The sequence below is a fragment of the Phyllobates terribilis genome, unplaced genomic scaffold, assembly GCF_046119375.1.
Source record: "Phyllobates terribilis strain yellow unplaced genomic scaffold, ASM4611937v1 Scaffold_11__3_contigs__length_659146591, whole genome shotgun sequence".
Classification (NCBI taxonomy): domain Eukaryota; kingdom Metazoa; phylum Chordata; class Amphibia; order Anura; family Dendrobatidae; genus Phyllobates; species Phyllobates terribilis.
This window is the reverse complement of record NW_027362771.1, coordinates 261,458,919-261,478,441: the sequence shown is the minus strand read 5'-3', so window position 1 is coordinate 261,478,441 and position 19,523 is coordinate 261,458,919. Positions and strand designations below refer to the sequence as shown.

The 19,523-nt window shown below is 40.8% G+C and overlaps 1 protein-coding gene across 6 annotated transcripts in view; it reads right to left on the bottom strand.

Annotated features, from left to right (window-relative positions):
• RELN (reelin) overlaps positions 1–19,523 on the bottom strand; it is an 895,263-nt gene that overhangs the window by 94,461 nt on the left and 781,279 nt on the right. For all 6 annotated transcript variants that reach the window (XM_073652257.1, XM_073652259.1, XM_073652258.1 and 3 more), the window contains 2 exons: positions 9,521–9,794; positions 5,736–5,876 (listed from right to left, as the gene is read on the bottom strand). In XM_073652257.1, the coding sequence (XP_073508358.1) occupies positions 5,736–5,876; positions 9,521–9,794 (415 nt within the window). The remainder of the gene's footprint in view (positions 1–5,735; positions 5,877–9,520; positions 9,795–19,523) is intronic.

Sequence of the window (19,523 nt, the reverse complement as noted above, 5' to 3'; positions counted from 1 at the left end):
TGGGCTTAATTACAATGTAGTGGCACAAAGGGGGACATTATTACTAAGTGGAGGCACAGAGGGGGCATTATTATTATGAGCATATGCTATTACTATGTGGAGGTGCAGGGGACAGTATTACTATGATGAGGCAAAGGGGGGCATCCTTGCTATGAGGTGGTATAGAGAGAGGCATTACTTTTTTGAGGAGGCACGGAGGGGGCATTATTATGGGGAGGCACATGAGGTCTGTATTAGTATGAGGGGGCACAGAGAGAAGCTTTATTACCAAGTAGAGACACAGTGGGGAATTTCTGCTATGAAGAGGCACAGTGTTTGCACATTATTACTATGTCAAAGCACACAGAGAGGCATTATTACTATGATATGACACAGAGAGGGGCATCATTAATATGAGGAGCCACAGTAGGAACAATATTACTATTAAGAGGCAAAGAGCACAGCATTATTACTATGAGAAGGCACAGAGAGAAGCATTATTACAATGTGTTGGCAAAGAGTATCTTGGTCACTATTGATGGTTATAGTAATAGGGGAATGTCAGGAGGGTGGTATAAAAACAATCAGCCAAAGATGAAATATCAAACTGAAAAAAAAACTATTAAGAAAAAGAGAAAGTGAACAACAATGATCATCAAGAACATCACCAGTGAGTTTCTAGAATTACCAGTACTGTCTATATATACAGTGGATACGGAAAGTATCCAGACCCCTTTAAATTTTTCACTCTTTGTTTCATTGCAGCCATTTGGTAAATTCTAAAAATTTCTTTTTTTTCTCATTAAAGTACACTCTGCACCCCCATCTTGACTAAAAAAAACAGAAATGTAGAAATTTTTCCAAATTTATTAAAAAAGAAAAACTGAAATATCAGATGGTCATAAGTATTCAGACCCTTAGCTCAGTATTGAGTAGAAGCACCCTTTTGAGCTAGTACAGCCATGAGCCTTCTTGGGAATGATGCAACAAGTTTTTCACGCCTGGATTTGGGGATCCTCTGCCATTCTTCCTTGCAGATCCTCTCCAGTTCCGTCAGGTTAGATGGTGAACGTTGGTGGACAGCCATTTTCAGGTCTCTCCAGAGATGCTCAATTGGGTTTAGGTCAGGGCTCTAGCTGGGTCAGTCAAGAATGGACACAGAGTTGTTCTGAAGCCACTCCTTTGTTATTTTAGCTGTGTGCTTAGGGTCATTGTCTTGTTAGAATGTGAATTTTCGACCAAGTCTGAGGTCCAGAGCACTCTGGAAGAGGTTTTCATCCAGGATATCTCTGTACTTGGTCGCATTCATGTTTCCTTCAATTGCAACTAGTCGTCCTGTCCCTGCAGCTGAAAAACACCCCTATAGCATGATGCTGCCACCACCATGTTTCACTGTTGGGATTGTATTGGGCAGGTGATGAGCAGTGACTCTATTTCTCCACAAATATCGCTTAGAATTATCACCAAAAAGTTCTATCTTCGTCTCATCAGACCATTATTTCTCATAGTCTGGGAGTCCTTCATGTGTTTTTGAGCAAACTCTATGCAGGCTTTCTTATGTCTTGCTCTGAGGAGAGGCTCCCGTCGGGCCACTCTGCCATAAAGGCCCGACTGGTGGAGGGCTGCAGTGATAGTTGACTTTGTGGAACTTTCTCCCATCTCCCTACTGCATCTCTGGAGCTCAGCCAGGAACCTTGAGTAATGCAGAAATTATTTTGTAACCTAGGCCAGATCTATGCCTTGCCACAAGTCTATCTCTGAGCTCCTTGAGCAGTTCCTTTGAGCCCATGATTCTCATTTGGTCTGACATGCACTGTGAGCTGTGAGGTCTTATATAGACAGGTGTGTTCCTTTCCAAATCAAGTCCTATCAGTTTAATTAAACACAGCTGGACTCCAATGAAGGAGTAGAACCATCTCAAGGAGGATCACAAGGAAATGGACAGCATGTAACTTAAATATGAGTGTCTGAGCAAAGGGTCTGAATACTTATAACCATGTGATATTTCAGTTTTTCTTTTTTAATAAATTTGCAAAAATTTCTACATTTCTGTTTTTTTCAGTCAAGATGGGGTGCAGAGTGTACTTTAATGAGAAAAAAAAGAACTTTTTAGAATTTACCAAATAGCTGCAATGGAACAAAGAGTGAAAAATTTAAAGGGGTCTGAATACTTTCTGTACACACTGTATATGGTCTGTAGATTATTATTGTAGAACTAATATGTACCATTATATGGTTATTATATGGCAGTAATATAAATCTTAGTACAGTGTTTTTTGTTGATTCTCAGTATGGTGGAACTACTATATATGGTGGTTATACTGTATGTAGTCATGGTCTGGAGGTATTATTTGTCTTTTACACTCTAGTGTTGATGGTGATATTGGTCATGCTGCAGTGACCTTTGGTAATGATGATTATGGTGGCATTATTCGGTCCCTATGTGGTGTTACCATGTGGTCTTAATATGTCAGTATGATTTACCCTTATAAAGAGGTATTGGTAATATTGCTTTTGATATACTTGATTTTGCTCAGTAATGGTATGGTGAAAATTATTTTAGGCTATGTTCACACATCTTGCTAAACTATTACACTTTTAGGAATAACTGATGCAAAAAATAGCAGCTGGACTCCAGTGATTATTATGATGTCATTATGAGTTCTTGTTATGTGTCCAAAAAAAAGCACATCATGCAGAAATTTTCTTTACCTTTTCTAAAACTGATACATAATGGAATCCAGACAGACCCCATAATCAATGGGGTCTATTTGCTTCCATTGGCATCAGTAATGCAACAGATTTGTTTTGGATATTAATAACCAAAGTTATTAAAGGAAAGTTATTAAATAAATGGGTGGAGTGTAATACCAAGGCAGGTTATCAAATTTGGGGTTATTCAGTTTGGAAAATTGATGGTTTAGGGGTGTTGGTATTAAAATGTACCAATATATGAATGGACAGTACAGAGCATGGGTGTACCCAGGATCAAAACTAGGCGGGGGCAAGCCATGGTCACAGATACCGAAGAGAAATATATATATAGTACAATGCAAAGATTTCACTTCTTACATTACATGAGTGATATCTATTGTAAATTCCACAATAGCTCAGAAACCGGCGAATTGCTCCACACAGTATACTGGCCCCCATAAAATGCCCCATACAGGATACTGGTCCCCATATAACGCTCCATAAAGGATACTGGCCCTCATATAACGCTCCATACAGAATACTGGCCCCCATATAACGCTCCATACAGAATACTGGCCCCCATATAACGCTCCATGCAGGATACTGGCCCCCATATAACGCTCCATACAGAATACTGGCCCCCATATAACGCTCCATACAGGATACTGGCCCCCTTATAATGCTCCATACAGAATACTGGCCCCCATATAACGCTCCATACAGAATACTGACCCCCATATAACGCTCCATACAGGATACTGGCTCCCATATAACGCTCCATACAGAATACTGGCCCCCATATAACGCTCCATGCAGGATACTGGCCCCCATATAACGCTCCATGCAGGATACTGGCCCCCATATAACGCTCCATACAGAATACTGGCCCTCATATAACGCTCCATGCAGGATACTGGCCCTCATACAACGCTCCATGCAGGATACTGGCCCCCATATATCGCTCCATACAGAATACTGGCCCCCATATAACGCTCCATACAGAATACTGGCCCCCATATAACGCTCCATACAGGATAATGGCCCCCATATAATGCTCCATACAGGATACTGGCCCTCATATAACGCTCCATGCAGGATACTGGCTCCCATATAACGCTCCATACAGAATACTGGCCCCCATATAACGCTCCATGCAGGCTGTTCCCCACACATAATGCCTCATGCAGGCTGTTCCCCCCCACATAATGCCCCATGCAGGCTGTTCCCCCCACATAATGCCCCACGCAGGCTGTTCCCCCCACATAATGCCCCATGCAGGCTGTTCCCCCCCATATATTGCCCCATGTAGGGTGTCACCCCCCCTTATAATGCCCCATGCAGGATGACACACAGCCCCCCTTCCCTATAATGCCACATGCAGGATGTCACACACCCCCTCCCTTATAATGCCCCATGCAGGATGTCACCCCCCCTCACTTATAATGCCCCATGCAGAATGTCACACCCCCCTCCCTTATAATGCCCCATGCAGGATGTCACACCCCACCCCCGCCCCCTTATAATGCCCCAAGCAGGATGTCACACACCCCCACCTCACCCCCCCTCCCTTATACTGCCACAGGCCTCCATACAATAATAATAAAAAAAAAAAATCAAATACTCACCTCACATCTCACCTGCTGCCGCTGCTCAGCTCTGGACTCCAGCGTCGCCGCCGTCTTCCTGCTCTGCGCTGTGACTGCTCAGGAGAGAGCGCGGTGTAAAGACGTCACCACGCCCTCTGACCTGAGACGTCACAGTGCAGCAGCCGTGGAGGATGCAGGAGCTGCTGTGGAGGCACGGGGAGGAGTAAGTATTGAGCCGGGTGCCAGGGCCCTGAGCAAGCGGGGGGGAGCGGGCGCTGACAGTGAGGGCCCCCCCCGCGCCTGCTCAGGGCCCCGGCATTTGCCCGGGTGCGCCGGGTGCTGACACCAGCCCTGGTGTGCGGCGTGCGTCCCTGCTTCTACGGGTGGGCAGCTGCCCCCCTCTGCCCCATGGTGGGTATGCCCATGGTACAGAGATCTTCTTAATGAGCTTTTACACCTAAGCCTGCATTGAAGACAATTGCATTCCTTTACCTCTAGAAAATAGAAGGTTTAAAGAGATTGTTCTCTAGACAGAAAACCCCTACTCAATTGCTAAATTTACATTTATAAAATATCAACAGCCCATACTCACCTCCGATGCCAGAGCAATTCCAGCGATGAAGGCACTGGGGGCTCACGCAAGGTTGTTATGTCATGTGTGACCTGCAGCCAACTCTCACTTGCATTCTTGACCCTAAGGGTGTTGGGCAAGTGGCATAAACAGCATGTCAGCAGGGGGTGGCGCTGCGGTCACATATCACAATTTCTTTCACCACTATCCCCTGATGACATCCAAAATCAATCGCTGTGATTGAGGCAGAGATAAGCTTTTTTCACCGCCACCACAGAGCTCCTTTCAATGAAACAAGTTGTAATCAGGGGGCAGAGATAAAAGCAGGGTAAGCAACAGCAGTGACGCACAATAGCTTATTTTTCTAAAACGAGACGTTATCAGGGGGCGGTGGTAGAAGTAGTGTGAGTGACAGCAGACCAGCCTGATGATGATTTGTTTCAAAATGATGACAGAAGCTGTGGGCTGGCACTAATGTCACTCATCCTGCTTCAATTACCGCCCCATGATGATGTCTCGTTTCAGTAAAATAAGCTATGGGGCGGCATTGCTGTCAGTCACCCTGCTTCAATCACTGCCCCCTGATGATATTACATTGAAAGAGGTGACAGAGACAGAAGCGGTGTGGCGGCAGTGAGAGAATCTGTGGGGCAGCAGTTACAGAAGAAGTGTCGTGGCGGTGATAGAAGATGTAATAAGTGACCGCAGTGCTGCCCCCTGATGATGTCCCATTTCAAGATGGGAGAGTCACCCTCTTGATAATGTCCCGTTTGAAAAGTTACAGGAAGTAAAGTAAAAAAAAACAGACCTAGATATTAGCTATATTATTTTTCTGTAAATTACAATTGAATTCTAAAAGGACAGTTGAAAATATGCTGCATCAGCTATCTTTATTCAGAACTTACATACAGTGGCCTGATTCACATATACCGTGTCCGGAACACATCCAAGGGCATCCTGAAGATAGAATAACATTATCAATGGCCCAGGCATCTGCACCAGGCCCATAGTGTTTCTGTATCCATCTGAAGCGAGTCCTCGGAGAGCTGCCAGAAAAATCAAAGCTCATTTGCACAATTATATCACAATTTGCAATCAATACTTCATGAGTGCAGAGTCAATAATTTATTTATTTGCAAAACATATTTAATATGCAGGGTGCTGACTCAGTCTCATCCAAAGTGGTGAAATGTTACAAAAGCCAGCACAATACATCTAGTTAAAGACAACTTGAATCACATACAATCCCCAATTGTATTAACCGCAAATCTGTCATGTGGGAATCTTGATATAGAAACACGTGATTAATTCTTACAATGAATACTTCCACATAACAGATAATTTAGGGCAGAAGTAAGAAAAATTACAGTTACCCAAATATGTCATTGGTTTTCATAAAAAAATAAATAAAAATCTACATAAACTGAGTGAGCATTATATACAGACTCATATTTTGTATATATTTTTTTATCATATAATATTTTTCCCTCATGTTAAAATTATCCTATGCATAACATGCACGGTTTAAAAGTAATAGTACCCCTGGTTCACAGCACAGTAATGAAAGTTTTGTGGTATGGTGTTTAAAGGGAACCTGTCAGCAGGATTTTGCTAAGTAAACTACAGGCATTGTCATGTAGGGCTGTTGCACTGATTAAAATGATACCTGGGGTGAAGAAATCCATCTTGTGGTTGTTGTGTAATCGGTGTTTTTGGAGTTTTGAGTTAATGATATGCTTGTGCTCCGGGACAGGATTGTAGGCGGCGTCCTATCCTGGTGCTCTAGGCTAGATCAGCAACAAAAGACCTGCCCACAGGTCACGCCGAAGCACAAGTATGTTCCTCTTCATAGAGACAGAGAGACACAGACTGTCTTTCTCTCTCTTATACATCAGCCACTCATATGACGTACACATGCCCCTCCAGAGACCCTGCCACAGCAGCACAGAGTATGTCTGCGACTCCACCACAGCAGCAGAGTATTTCAGCGACTCCACCACAGCAGCACAGAGGGTGTCAGCAACTGCACCACAGCAGCACAAATTATGTCAGCAACTCCACCACAGCAGCACAGAGTATGTCAGCAACTCCACCACAGCAGCACAGAATATGTCAACAACTCCACCACAGCAGCACAGAGTATGTCAGTGACTCTGCCACAGCAGCACAGAGTATGTCAGTGACTCTGCCACAGCAGCACAGAGTATGTCAGTGACTCCAGCACAGAAGCACAGAGTATGTCAGCGACTCCACCACAGCAGCACAGAGAATGTCAGCGACTCTACCACAGCAGCACAGAGAATGTCAGCAACTCCACCACAGCAGCACAGAGAATGTCAGCGACTCCACCACAAGAGCGCAGAGAATGTCAGTGACTCCACCACAGAAGCACAGAGAATGTCAGGAAATCCACCACAGCAACACACAGTATGTCAGCAACACCACCACAGCAGCACACAATATGTCAGCAACGCCACCACAGCAGCACAGAGTATGTCAGTGATTCCACCACACCAGCACAGAGTATGTTAGCGACTCTGCCACAGCAGCACAGAGTATGTCAGCGACTCCACCACAGCAGCACAGAGAATATCAGCGACTCCACCAAAGGAGCACAGAGAATGTCAACGACTCCACCACAGGAGCACAGAGAACATCAGCGACTCCAGAACAGGAGCACACAGTATGTCAGCAACACCACCACAGCAGAACACAGTATGTCAGCAACACCACCACAGCAGCACAGAATATGTCAGCGACTCCACCACAGGAGCACACAGTATGTCAGCAACACCACCACAGCAGCATACAGTATGTCAGCAGGAGGCACATGAGGTCTGTATTAGTATGAGGAGGCACAGAGAGAAGCTTTATTACCAAGTAGAGGCACAGTGCAAGCGTCGCCCACAAAATCATGGTGTGGAATTTTAAAAAGGAACAAGAAGCAGAGGAGGCGGTGGTGGTGGTGGGGGGGGGGGGTGGCAGAAAACCAGAAGAAGACCCTGCCCTCACGTCCCGCCCCATAGCACAGAAGCCATCATTTTATGAAAACTTCACAAGGTGAGTAGTCAGCAGCCACTGATCAGATCCCTTCACATGAGGTATCAGATTAATCAGAATCACAGTGCCATTATGGCCATGCCTTTAGTTTATAGGGCTAAATCCTGCTGACAGGTTCTCTTTAAGCATAGAGGTTTGCATTTTTAAAGAATACTGGACAGTGTTGTTAATTCCTCATATAAGGTACCTTAGCAAGGCCTTTCTCTTTAAAGCTCAGCTATTTTGCCACATACCTTTGCTTCAAACTAATTTATTAACAGGAAGTCATTATAATTGTCTGCCATGTTACACATACAGTGTAGATGGAGCCTAGTCTCAGTCACTTTTTCGATAAGCCTGCTAGCTCACATTCCACTTGTCACTTCTCTCCCTCTCCTGTCCATACTACTACTATAGTCACTTCCCCTCTCACACATCAGAGAGAGAGGGATTTTGCAAGCTAATAATTTACCTCTAGATTTATCTATTTGATGACAGCATGAAGAAACTCAAGGGTTATTATAATCTCTTCCTACGTGTCCCATTTATGTTTTATTTGTTTGTTGTATCAAAATTCAATACACAAAATAAAACACAATAATTTTTACATATTAAACAGTCATTAAACTAAAACACCACTCTCTTTCCACACCATACTCTACATTTTTGGAAAACTAATATAAAAAAATAATGTAAATAATGAGAAACTAATTCATCTCAGTCTCTGCATTCCCAGTATTTGTCCACCAAACCAAACTCTGTGTCATTTTACAACGAATTATGCAGACTGCAATAGAATGAAGAGACGCAAATCTGCGTGTGGCTTCTAAGTGTGGCTCTATAAGTGTGCTGCAGTAATATACCAGGAATGCCAGAAATGTAGTCCCATGGTATCTATTATTCACTATTGCCTTCACTCTTAATCTGACAATCCATCTGTTTCACCCACAGATATGTCTGCCGATTCCAATATCTGCCATATTCATTGATCCCTGTTTCCCATCAATCTATCTGTTTTGGACCTCCTCCTCTCCTTCACTCTTATTCGTTCCACACCCAATCACCTCCGAGACTTCTCCCGAATATCCCCCAGCCTCTGGAATTCTGTGCCCCGACACATCCGATTATCTACCACATTCGGATCCTTCAGACGGAGCTTGAAAACCCATCTCTTCAAGAAAGATTACAACCCGCAGTGGCCCCGCTGCCTCCTCACCACTACTAGAGCTGCTGCCTCATTGACACCGGAGTTAATGCAAACCCCTAACCTACTGTCTCCTTCCCCATTCCTGCAGAATGTAAGCCCTCAATCAAGGGCAGGGTCCTCTTCTCTCTGTACCAGTCTATCATTGTTAGTTTGTTTACTGTAAGTGATATCTGTATTTTGTATGTAACCCCTTCTCATGTACAGCACCATGGAATCAATGGCGCTAAATAAATAATAATAACAATAATAATAACCAGTCAGTAAAGCGCGTGCAACTGTTAATGCTAAATTTTCTAAAAATAAATTCAAGTATTGGGGTAATATAAGACTGATCACTAGAGAAACACCTCACTACGTCTTACTGATGCTATTGAGATATACAAATAATCACTCATATTGTGTTCATATCTTTCAACGCAATTTGTTTTAATCCTTTAAACTTACATTGTAGAAGGTGGAAGGTAGACAGTAACTCGTTTCCAAGTTTGGAATCTTTCAGAAGAGTATATAGAGCTTTCGGTATAATGTAGGCAGCCAATGCTGGGGGGCACACACTCCTCAGTCACCTGGTGCCAATCCCTTCCATTATTTAGTGAGTACTGCAACTGAATTGTGTGAGAATCACTAAATGGCTTATTACATCCCATGCTCAACTCAAACTGTAAAGAAGTAGATGGCATAACATGAAAATCCCATGTTTCAGCATACCGAGGTTTTCCTGTAATACAACATAAAGAATCTTTTGGTTACTAACTATACAAATGCTATTTCTAACAAACGAAGAAGAATATGTTTTAATGTCTTTTACCTAAAGGTTTCAAAAACTAAATAAATCATATACTGAACTTACCGAATTGCTATATATACCCAAATGTGCAAGACAGGAAATATGAGACAGATAAGAACATCTAACAAGTACAGTACAGACCAAAAGTTTGGACACACCTTCTCATTTAAAGATTTTTCTGTATTTTCATGACTATGAAAATTGTACATTCACACTGAAGGCATCAAAACTATGAATTAACACATGTGGAATTATATACTTAACAAAAAAGTGTGAAACAACTGAAAATATGTCTTATATTCTAGGTTCTTCAAAGTAGCCACCTTTTGCTTTGATGACTGCTTTGCACACTCTTGGCATTCTCTTGATGAGCTTCAAGAGGTAGTCACCGGAAATGGTCTTCCAACAATCTTGAAGGAGTTCCCAGAGATGCTTAGCACTTGTTGGCCCTTTTGCCTTCACTCTGCGGTCCAGCTCACCCCAAACCATCTCGATTGGGTTCAGGTCTGGTGACTGTGGAGGCCAGGTCATCTGGCGTAGCACCCCATCACTCTCCTTCTTGGTCAGATAGCCCTTACACAGCCTGGACGTGTGTTTGGGGTCATTGTCTTGTTGAAAAATAAATGATGGTCCAACTAAACGCAAACCGGATGGAATAGTATGCCGCTGCAAGATGCTGTGGTAGCCAAGCTGGTTCAGTATGCCTTCAATTTTGAATAAATCCCCAACAGTGTCACCAGCAAAGCACCCCCACACCATCACACCTCCTACTCCATTCTTCACGGTGGGAACCAGGCATGTAGAGTCCATCCGTTCACCTTTACTGCGTCGCACATAGACACGGTGGTTGGAACCAAAGATCTCAAATTTGGACTCATCAGACCAAAGCACAGATTTCCACTGGTCTAATGTCCATTCCTTGTGTTCTTTAGCCCAAACTTGTCTCTTCTGCTTGTTGCCTGTCCTTAGCAGTGGTTTCCTAGCAGCTATTTTACCATGAAGGCCAGCTGCACAAAGTCTCCTCTTAACAGTTGTTGTAGAGATGTGTCTGCTGCTAGAACTCTGTCTGGCATTGACCTGGTCTCTAATCTGAGCTGCTGTTAACCTGCGATTTCTGAGGCTGGTGACTCGGATAAACTTATCCTCAGAAGCAGAGGTGACTCTTGGTCTTCCGTTCCTGGGGCGGTCCTCATGTGAGCCAGTTTTTTTGTAGCACTTGATGGGTTTTGCAACTGCACTTGGGGACACTTTCAAAGTTTTCCCAATTTTTCACACTGACTGACCTTCATTTCTTAAAGTAATGATGGCCACTCGTTTTTCTTTACTTAGCTGCTTTTTTCTTGCCATAATACAAATTCTAACAGTCTATTCAGTAGGACTATCATCTGTGTATCCACCAGACTTCTGAACAACACAACTGATGGTCCCAACCCCATTTATAAGGCAAGAAATCCCACTTATTAAACCTGACAGGGCACACCTGTGAAGTGAAAACCATTTCCGGTGACTACCTCTTGAAGCTCATCAAGAGAATGCCAAGAGTGTGCAAAGCAGTCATCAAAGCAAAAGGTGGCTACTTTGAAGAACCTAGAATATAAGACATATTTTCAGTTGTTTCACACTTTTTTGTTAAGTATATAATTCCACATGTGTTAATTCATAGTTTTGATGCCTTCAGTGTGAATGTAAAATTTTCAAAGTCATGAAAATACTGAAAAATCTTTAAATAAGGTGTGTCCAAACTTTTGGTCTGTACTGTAGTTCTATTCGTATTTACTACATAATAGATTTAGATGTAATGAAATGTGTGTAATAAATTGCTTGATGACTCTGCTAAACTCCAAAAGTGTAGCTGCTCATCACTCATTGGCTATTTGTAAAGCAAAACTGGCCACTGCCATAATACAATACAATGACATTGTAATCACATTCCGTCATCATTAGAATTTCTTTTTATATTCTTTAGTTTCAAAAAATGTTTTATTAACCTCTTAAGGACGGAGCCAATTATGTCCTTAATGACCAGGCCAAATTTTACAATTCTGGCCAGTGTCACTTTATGAGGAAATAATTCTGGAACGCTTCAATGGATCCCACTTATTTTAAGATTGTTTTTTCGTGACTATTGTACTTCATGATAGTGGTGAAATTTCTTCGATATGTCTTGCATTTATTTGGGAAAAAAAATGGAAATTTGGTAAAAATTTTGAAAATTTAGCAAGTTTCAAACTTTGAATTTTCATGCCCTTAAATCAGAGAGATATGTCACACAGAATAGTTAATAAATAACATTTCCCACATGTCTACGTTACATCAGCACAATTTTTGAAACAATTTTTTTTTTCTTAGGAAGTTAAAGGGGGTTAAAATTTGACCAGTGATTTCTCATTTTTCCAACAAAATTTACAAAACCATTTTTTTAGGGACCACATCACATTTGAAGCGACTTTGAGGGGTCTATATGAAAGAAAATACCAAAATGTGACACTAAAAACTGCACTCCTCAAGGTGCTCAAAACCACATTCAAGAAGTTTAATAACCCTTCACGTGCTTCACAGGTACTGAAGCAACGTGGAAGGAAAAAATTAACATTTAACTTTTTTTCACAAAATGTTTACTTCAGACCCAATTTTTTAAGTTTCACAAGGGTAATGAGAGAAAATGGACCACAAAATTTGTTGCGCAATTTCTCCTGATACCCCATATGTGAGGGAAAACCACTGTTTGGGCGCACAGCAGGATTCGGAAGGGAAGGAGCACCATTTGACTTTTTGAATGTTAAATTTGCTTGAATAATTAGTGGATGCCATGTTGTGTTTGGGGAGCCCCTGATGTGCTTAAACAGTAGAAACCCCCCACAAGTGTAACCATTTTGGAAACTAGACCCCTCAGAGAACTTATCTAGATGTGTAGTGAGCACCTTGAACCCCCAGGTGCTTCACAGAAGTTTATAACATTGAGCCGTAAAAATACAATTTTCACATTTTCCCACAAAAATGTTTTTCAGCCCTTAATTTCGCATTTTCATAATGGTAACAGGAGAAATTGCCCCATACTATTTGTTGTGCAATTCCTCCTAAGTAAGCCAATACCCCATATGTGGGGAAAAAACACTGTTTGGGCACACGGCAGGATTCGGAAGGGAAGGAGCATCATTTGACTTTTTGAATGTAAAATTTGCTTGAATAATTAGCGGACGCCATGTCGCATTTGGGGAGCCCCTGATGTGTCTAAACAGTGGAAACCCCCCATTTTGGAAGCTATACCCCTCATTGAACTTATCTAGATGTGTGGTGAGCATCTTGAACCGCCAGATGCTTCACACAAATGTACTTTTAGCCCCAATATTTTTATTTTCACAAGGGTAACAGAGAAAATGGACCCCAAATTTGTTGTGCAATTGCTCCTGAGTATGGACATACCCCATATGTAGGGGAAAACTATTGTTTGGGCGCACAGCAGGGCTTGGAAAGGAAGGAGTGATGTTTGGAACGCAGACTTTGATGGAATGGTCTGCAAGTGTCATGTTGCGTTTGGAGAGTCCCTGATGTGCCTAAACAAAAAGTTACCCCATTTTGGAAACTAGACCCCTCAAGGATTTTATCAAGGGGTATATTGAGCATTTTGAACCCACAGGTACTACACAGAATTTGATAACATTAGGTCATCATATTGCAAATTTTCATTTTTTTTCACAAAAATGTAGTTTTAGCCCCATATTTGTCATTTTTGTTATGGATAATAGAAGAAAATGCACCCCATAATTTGTTAAGCTATTTCTCCCGAACGCGATGAAGCCCCATATGTCATCAGCAATGACTGTTAGGCCACACATCAGGGCTGAGAAGGAAGGAGCACTATTTGGCTTTTGGAGCATAGATTTTGGTAGAATAGTTTGTGGGCGATATTTGTGGAGCCCCAAAGATGCCAGAACAGCAGAAAAACCCCAAAAGTGAACCCATTGTATAAATTACACAACTCAATGAATTAATCTACTGCTGCAGTGACTATTATGCAACATCCACGCCAGGCTTTATTCTGGAGAATTCCAAATATCTCAGTTTAGTGCCATACATTGTGCCCCCATAAAGTGTAGTGCTCCTATATATTCAAAAAAGTATAGATGCACAAATTCGATAAAAAGATTTTGAAACTTTTATTGAATTATTTTAAAAGAAATTTAAAAAAAACACATAAAGGAGAAGTGAACCAATGAAGGTGCCTGCAGTGCTAATAACAAGGGTAATCAATCATTTATTCTGTTTAACAAGACTAACAAAAGGAGATCATATCAATGAACCCAGTGATAAATATATGAAGAATTAAATAAATAAATAAATAAATAAAGGATCAGTATCCAAAATTCATTCATCGAGTAAGCATTAGTGGATTACAAGTACCCACCTTAAAGTATCCAGCATAAAAAATGTAGTCAAAATGCCGTAAAGGTATATATCTACAAATATGTCAATAGGTCATATAGAAAGAAGCCATAAAGCCCACAAATGGTAGACAAGTGTCAATATAGGGAAAAGTCAATCATGGCCCACAAAATACAGATGGTATCATCAAGCATGGAAATAAACAGATGGTATCATCTGGTACTACTACCCCCCCCCCCCCCCCCCCGAAGAAGCTGATTGCGAAATGCGCATTGGGGCTGTCCTTACCTGCAGTTGAAAGGTTGTATTGTCTTTATTTACATTTTGTTTATCTCTATGCCTGATGATACCATCTGTTTATTTCCATGCTTGATGATACCATCTGTATTTTGTGGGCCATGATTGACTTTTCCCTATATTGACACTTGTCTACCATTTGTGGGCTTTATGGCTTCTTTCTATATGACCTATTGACATATTTATAGATATATACCTTTACGGCATTTTGACTACATTTTTTATGCTGGATACTTTAAGGTGGGTACTTGTAATCCACTAATGCTTACTAGATGAATGAATTTTGGATACTGATCCTTTATTTATTTATTTAATTAATTCTTCATATATTTATCACTGGGTTCATTGATATGATCTCCTTTTGTTAGTCTTGTTAAACAGAATAAATGATTGATTACCCTTGTTATTAGCACTGCAGGCATCTTCATTGGTTCACTTCTCCTTTATGTGTTTTTTTTAAGTTTTTTTTTAATTTCTTTTAAAATAATTCAATAAAAGTTTCAAAATCTTTTATCGAATTTGTGCATCTAGACTTTTTTGACCTGATCGGTTGTTTGTTGAATAGAAGTATTGTACCAAATAGGCTTTTCACTTTTTGGATTAATATGCTCCTATATATTGTAGCGCCCCCATACATTTCTCCTAGTGACACACATCCCATGAATTGTTAAGTGCTCGCCCCGCTACAATAATGCCAAACATGTGGCCGCTTATTACGGTTTAGATTCAGTGGGTCATTTAGATTTGGGAGTGCAGAATTCATTGGATTTTACTTGACGGGGCGGGAGCCATGTCGCTTTTCCAGAGTCTTTGTTCTACCAGTAAAGTGGGACCCCTATAGTTACAGTGACAGATGACAGACCAGACAGGAGGCTGGTTTTGTGTGGGATAAAATAGGGGTTTTATTCGTAACATTTTGGGTTACAAAATTTTCGATTGCTTCCAGAATAAGACTGGGTCGCCAGTCTACGCTGAGTACTTACGTCAGAGTTTCCGTCTAAATCCCACAAAAAAATGCGATTCAGACGAAACCCCCAACAGAACCACCCACCACAAAGAGGCAGATGGGGACACTTTGGAGTCCGTTTGATGTCTGGTCCGGTGGTCTCCATCTTTTTAGGCGCACACCGATCTGTGAAATGATGGTACGCCGCAGGAACAGAGACCAGTCCAAAGGGACTCCATTGGCCTCATAAGTGAGTGGCTCCATCTGGGTTTTTTGTCTGAATTGCGGTTTTGGTAAATTTACATGGAAACCCCAACGTAAGCGCTCAGCGAAGATGTGAGCTTAGCCTTATTCTGATTTTTTTTGGAGGCAGAATGAAAAAATAGACAGCAGTACAAGAATAGTCCTTATTTTTATTTTTGCGCGGTTCACCATGCGGTATAAGTGATAAGGCGGATTTATTCATCGGGTCGGTGCGATTACAGTGATACCAGATTTATATCAGGGTTTTTTAGGTTTTGCTGCTACCACTCAGTAAAAATGCTCTTTTTTTTATAAAAAGTAGTTATTTTCATTGCCATCTTCTGAGAGCTGTAACTTTTTTATTTTTTGGTGAACAAAGCTGTATGAGGGCTTATTTTTTGCGGGACGAGTTGCAAATTTTTTTGGTACCATTTTGGGGCACATAGTAATTTTTGATCGCTTTTTATTCAGATTTTTCAAACACAGAATGAACAAAAACTAGCAATTCAGTTATTGTTTTTATTTTTTGCGCCGTTCACCGTGCGGTAAAAGTGATAAGACCGATTTGTTCATCGGGTCAGTACGATTACAGCGATACCAGATTTATATATATTTTTATGATTTGATATTTTTACACACTAAAAACAATATTTTACAAAAAACAATTTTGATTTTACACCGTCACATTCTGAGAGCTGTAACTTTTTTATTTTTTTGCCGAATGAGCCATATTATGGCTTGTTTTTTCCAGGACGGTTTGGCGTTTTTATTTATATATAAATTTTTTACATATGACTTTTTGATCGCTTTTTGTTCACTTTCTTGTGAGTCAGTATGATGAAAAAGTGTCATTCTTACGTGTTGTTTTTTTTTACGGCGTTCGCCAAACGGACTAAATAACATGACAGTTTTATAGAGCGGGTCGTTCTGGATGCGATGATACCAATGTGTACGTTTTTTCGTTTATTTTTGTTTTATCACAAACGCTGCGCTTTGAGTGGCGAAAAGGGATTTTAGTGATTTGTGTGCACTTTTTTTGTGTTTTTTTTTCCTTTTTACACCTTGTATTACACTTTTTTACTAATTCCCACTGTGGGACATCAGCAATTTTCACTTTGATCACTGATCTCATACACTGTAGTACTCCTGTACTGCAGTGTATGAGACCTGTCAGTGAGTCACTGAACGCACAGACTCTGCCTGTGAGATCCAGCGTTGCTATTCACTTATGCCTCAGCGACGCATTTTCATGGCGCTGAGGCATAAGTACCCTTAATGACCACCGTAGAAATGTGTTACGGCAGTCGTTAAGGGGTTAATACTTTTTAATGCAAAAATAACCAACCTATAAATGTTCCCCACAGGGGTTTGCAAGAAATGGTTATAAAATTGTATACATTTACAAGTAGAAAAAGTGGGTAAGGGGGACAAAACAGAAAAGGATAGAAGGTAAAAAAAAAATATCATCAATATATTCCGAAGAGTCTGTTTTTATCATTACTAGTGTTGAGTGAGTATGTTCTGTTAACCCTTTCGCCGAGTATGCTCGGGCAAGCACCGAGTAGTTACAGCTGCTCGGTGTTATGTTTAAATCACTCCCGTGTGCATGATTTGCGACAGTTTGACAGCTTTATTACATGTGAGGAATGATTGTTTATTTTGCATTCCTCACATGTAATAAAGCTGTCAAACAGTCGCAAATCATACACACTGGAGTGATTTAAACATAACACCGAGCAGCTGTAGCAGCTCGGTGCTCGCCCGAGCATACTCGGCGAAAGGGTTAACAGAACATACTCGCTCAACACTAATCATTACTTGTTTTTTGGTTTGAAGTAACAGATAACGTGTAAGAAATATTCCATTAACAGAGTTATTTTGTATGATTTGATGTTTCATTAGTCAGTAGACAGAGCACAGTTGTTATCAAAAAGGTGGTTAAGGTGATAAACGTAGGGCTTGACTCAAATGCGAGTCAGATAGGATATCTATCCAAGGGGTCCAAATGTCAATGAAAGCTTCTAAATTTTCTTATCATGTTGCTTCAATTCGTTCTTATTACATTATTACATTTATTTTTCTTTGACTCCTGATAATGAAAGAGTTGAAGTTTTCCATTTTGAAGCTATGTGAATTCTAGAAGCCATAGTGATGCAGTTAAGGAGAAAGGTTTTATTGGAGATTTCAGGAGGTTTATCCCCAAAAAGCATCAGCGTGGGGCCGAGTTGTATAGACCTTCCAATTATATTTGTGAATATGATTCACAAATTTCTATGATTCTATGTCTGAGATGATCTAGTGAATCCTGCTTTGAGCAGGGGGTTGGACCAGATGACCCAGGAGGTCCCTTCCAACTCTACCATTCTATGATTCTATGATTCTATGATTCTATGATTCTAATAAAGATATGATATCTTGCTAGAGTGTTTGAACTTATGGACAGGACCACGATATGTTTCTCATATCACCAGGAGAATAACACCCTCTAAAACATCTATCTGTTGTATTGGGCTATATTTTATGCTATCGTGATGGAACATAGTATGTTCTGTGAAGAACTTTTAGGAATGTTTCTGTAAGTGAAGTTTGGTTGCTACCTTTTAACAATGTGTCACAACAATGGTGCCCTCTTTCAAGAGACATTGATTAGTAAAAACTAAGTCTTCTTCCCAGTGGTTCATGAACTTCGTTTTTTGATTTTCTGGAGAAGTAAACATGAAACATGAAAGTGATATTATCCCTTGTTCAAATGGCTCATTCATGCATTTTTGTTCAAAACATGTGGGTAGTGGTGTTACCTTATTAGGGGGATAGCTCCCAACAAAATGCAAAACTTGGTTTATATGCATAGCTTCTTTGAATGGAGGATTATATTTCTGTATAAATTATTGTCTAGTTATTACTTTGTTATCATTGGTCCAGAAGTGTTTTAGGTTAATAATTCATTTAAGTTTCCACTATTGAAATGCCTTTGGGTCTAATCTTAGGGGGACCATTGGATTATTAAATTACATTAGTAGTGGGGAGGCGTCAGATTGTAAGTGAAAATGAAATCTAAGTTTCCTCCATAAACTTAAATAGTGGTGTGTGAATGGAGCTCTGGAAGCTAGTGTATCCTGGGTAATGTAGTTGTTGACCACAGGAGTCCTGGAAGCGAGTATGGTGTTGTTAAAGAGCATTTTAGATTTACCTATCTAGGTGTGCCTATCTGAGTGGGAATTATAGATAGCTGGGTTAGCTGGACTGCTTTATAATATAAGGAAAAATTAAAATTAGGAAATGACATTCCTCCTAGTCTTCTGTGGTAAAACATGGTATTTTGAGTAATTCTAGGTCGCTTACCTTGCCATATGAACTTGGAAATCATAGAGTGGATTTTGGAGAAAATCTTGGTGGGAATGGTTATGGGGAGGGATCTAAAAAGATAAAGGAACCGTGGAAGTGAGACCATTTTTGTTCAGTGGAAACGTCTTAACTAGGATAGAGAGGGAAGAGACCATCTACTGAGTCGTCATAGAGTCTTTGTATAAGTAGAGTCTTTGAATAGAGAGGATATATTAGTGGTAAGATTCTATATCTAAAGCCAGCAATAAAGGTTTTTTATTTGTGTTTGCTGAGTGGATAATATTTAGGTTCCTTCTAATGTAGTCTGGGGCCTGCCTGGTAGGTACGAATACAACTTGATCCCGGTGAGTTAGCACTGGTAGTAGTTAATTGATTTGTTGAGATATTACATATGTAAATATCTTGAGGTCCAGATTGAGGAGTGAGATGTTTTTTTTGGTAATAAC